This window comes from Alligator sinensis, unplaced genomic scaffold (assembly GCF_000455745.1).
Source record: "Alligator sinensis unplaced genomic scaffold, ASM45574v1 scaffold1565_1, whole genome shotgun sequence".
Classification (NCBI taxonomy): domain Eukaryota; kingdom Metazoa; phylum Chordata; order Crocodylia; family Alligatoridae; genus Alligator; species Alligator sinensis.
The window spans coordinates 196,108-198,059 of record NW_005843038.1 but is presented as its reverse complement, the minus strand read 5'-3'; the positions used below and the strand labels follow the sequence as shown (position 1 = coordinate 198,059).

Below are 1,952 nucleotides of genomic sequence, written 5' to 3'. Positions count from 1 at the left end.
CGGACAAGCGGCACGAGTTCGTGGAGAGCTGCGCGACGCTGGCGCTGCGCTGCAAGCCCGACAAGTGGGCCAAGCTGGTGGGCAGCGAGGAGGGCAGCGCCACGCTCGCCGAGTTCTTCGACAAGCAGGACGTGCTGGCGCTGGTGCTGAGCCTGAGCCCCGCCGGGCAGCTGGTGCCCTGCCTCGACTTCCCGCCCGCCCTCAAGGGCAAGGGCATCTACTTCGTGAAGAAGAAGAGGGAGAACATCACCCGCGACAACTGCCGCGCGGGGCTGCTGGTGGGGGACCTGGGGCCCTCGCCCGTGGAGCAGCTGATCGCCGCGGTGGAGGAGGTGGGTGCCCGCCGGGCTGCGACGGGCCAACTGGCTCCTCCGGAGCAGGGCGCGGCGCTGGCACGCTTGTCTCCCTCCGGGTGCGTCGGTGCCAGACCGACCGTGCGCTCACTCCTAGGTCGTCTACTCGCTGTTCCTGAAGGAGGGGAACCTGAGCGGGTGGCCCCACGTGGTCTCCGAGGACGTGGTGAAGCAGGCCCACCGGCTGAAGAACGAGATGTTCGTCATGGGGGGCAAGATCCAAGGGAAGACGCTGCTCCCCCTCCCTGAGCACCTGGAGGATCTGGACGGCTCCTGCACGCTGCTGGGCAGGTGAGCGCGGGGCGGGGTCCCTCCGCGCCCGGGGGCTGCGCAATGCAGGTGGGTGCCGTGCTGTGCTGCGCCGCGCCGTGGGGCCCCTTGCATGACCGCAGGCCAGATTGCGCTGGTGATGCGTGCCTGGCTGCGGCCCGAGCTGGTTAGGAGGCCGCGCGTGGGGAGGGCAGGGTCCCCGTGGGGTGGCCGGGATCACCAGGCCAGGGTTTGGCCGGCAGGTGACGGGGTGCGGGCCATTGCCTTGCAGTCTCCCCGCCGCACTGGACAGCTCCTTGCTGCACAGCATCGAGACCACCATCATCGACTGGTCCCACCAGATCCGGGACGTCCTGAACAAGGACTCGGCGCAGCCCTTGCTGGACGGCTCCAACCCGCTGCCCAGGGTGGAGTTCGACTTCTGGCGCACCCGGCTGAGGAACCTGGGGTGCATCCACGAGCAGGTGGTGCCCCCCGCCCCGCACCGGCGCCACGTCTCCCCTGTGCCTGGGAGCCCCTCGCTCACCCTCTGTCCTGCCTCCAGCTGCTCTCTGCGCGCGTGACCATGATCACCGACGTGCTGAAGAAGGCGAAGAGCTGCTACTGGCCGGCGCTCAAGGCTGTTTTCAAGGATGTCAACGCAGGTAGGGGTGGGCCGGGCTCGGTCCGGGGGCCCATCACCGCGGCCTCCGCGCTCACCCCGGCTGCTCTGGCCCCTTGCTGCAGGGCTGAAGGAAGCCAGTGACATCGACCTGTACCTGAAGCCGCTCCGGGTGCTGCTGGAGGAAATGGAGCAAGTGGACTATGCCCAGGTACCGGCGCGCTGTGGCCACGGGATGTGGCTGTCCCAGTCCCCGGCTTCCCTGCGTCAGCGCAGCAGTCAGAGGTCAGGGCAGGCCAGGCCCGGGCACTGAACGGCTGCTGGGGCAGCAGCCCTCAAGCGAGCACATCCCAGGGCTCCGGATGCTGGCGGTGGGACAGCTCGGCCCGGGCACGCCCTGCGTGAGCTCCCTGCCCCTTAGCCCTCGCCTTGTGCCACCGTGCGAGTGGCCTGGTGCCAGCCCGACACGGCCACACTGTCATGCCCAGCGCGTGCTGTCGTGTGCCGAGCGTCTCCCCCGCATCCAACGCGCCCGTTTCCCCCTCAGCTGCCACCCTACATCGACCAGGTGCTGTACACGGTCTGCCTGGTGTGGGCCAACTCTGGGCGCTACAGCACGCCCTCCCGCATCATCGTCATCCTGCAGGAGATCTGCAACCTCTTCATCGAGCTGGTATGCCCGGGGCGCGGGCTCCTCCGCCACGGCCAGCCCTGGGGGCTGCGCTATG

General features: G+C 69.3%; 1 protein-coding gene across 1 annotated transcript in view; it reads left to right on the top strand.

Moving 5' to 3' along the window:
• The window catches only part of LOC102387226 (dynein heavy chain 17, axonemal), a 30,666-nt gene that overhangs the window by 2,865 nt on the left and 25,849 nt on the right, over nucleotides 1-1,952 (top strand). Inside the window, exons 3-8 of the mRNA XM_025193365.1 lie at nucleotides 9-332; nucleotides 451-644; nucleotides 895-1,087; nucleotides 1,168-1,267; nucleotides 1,350-1,435; nucleotides 1,772-1,897. Of these exons, the coding sequence (XP_025049150.1) occupies nucleotides 9-332; nucleotides 451-644; nucleotides 895-1,087; nucleotides 1,168-1,267; nucleotides 1,350-1,435; nucleotides 1,772-1,897 (1,023 nt within the window). The remainder of the gene's footprint in view (nucleotides 1-8; nucleotides 333-450; nucleotides 645-894; nucleotides 1,088-1,167; nucleotides 1,268-1,349; nucleotides 1,436-1,771; nucleotides 1,898-1,952) is intronic.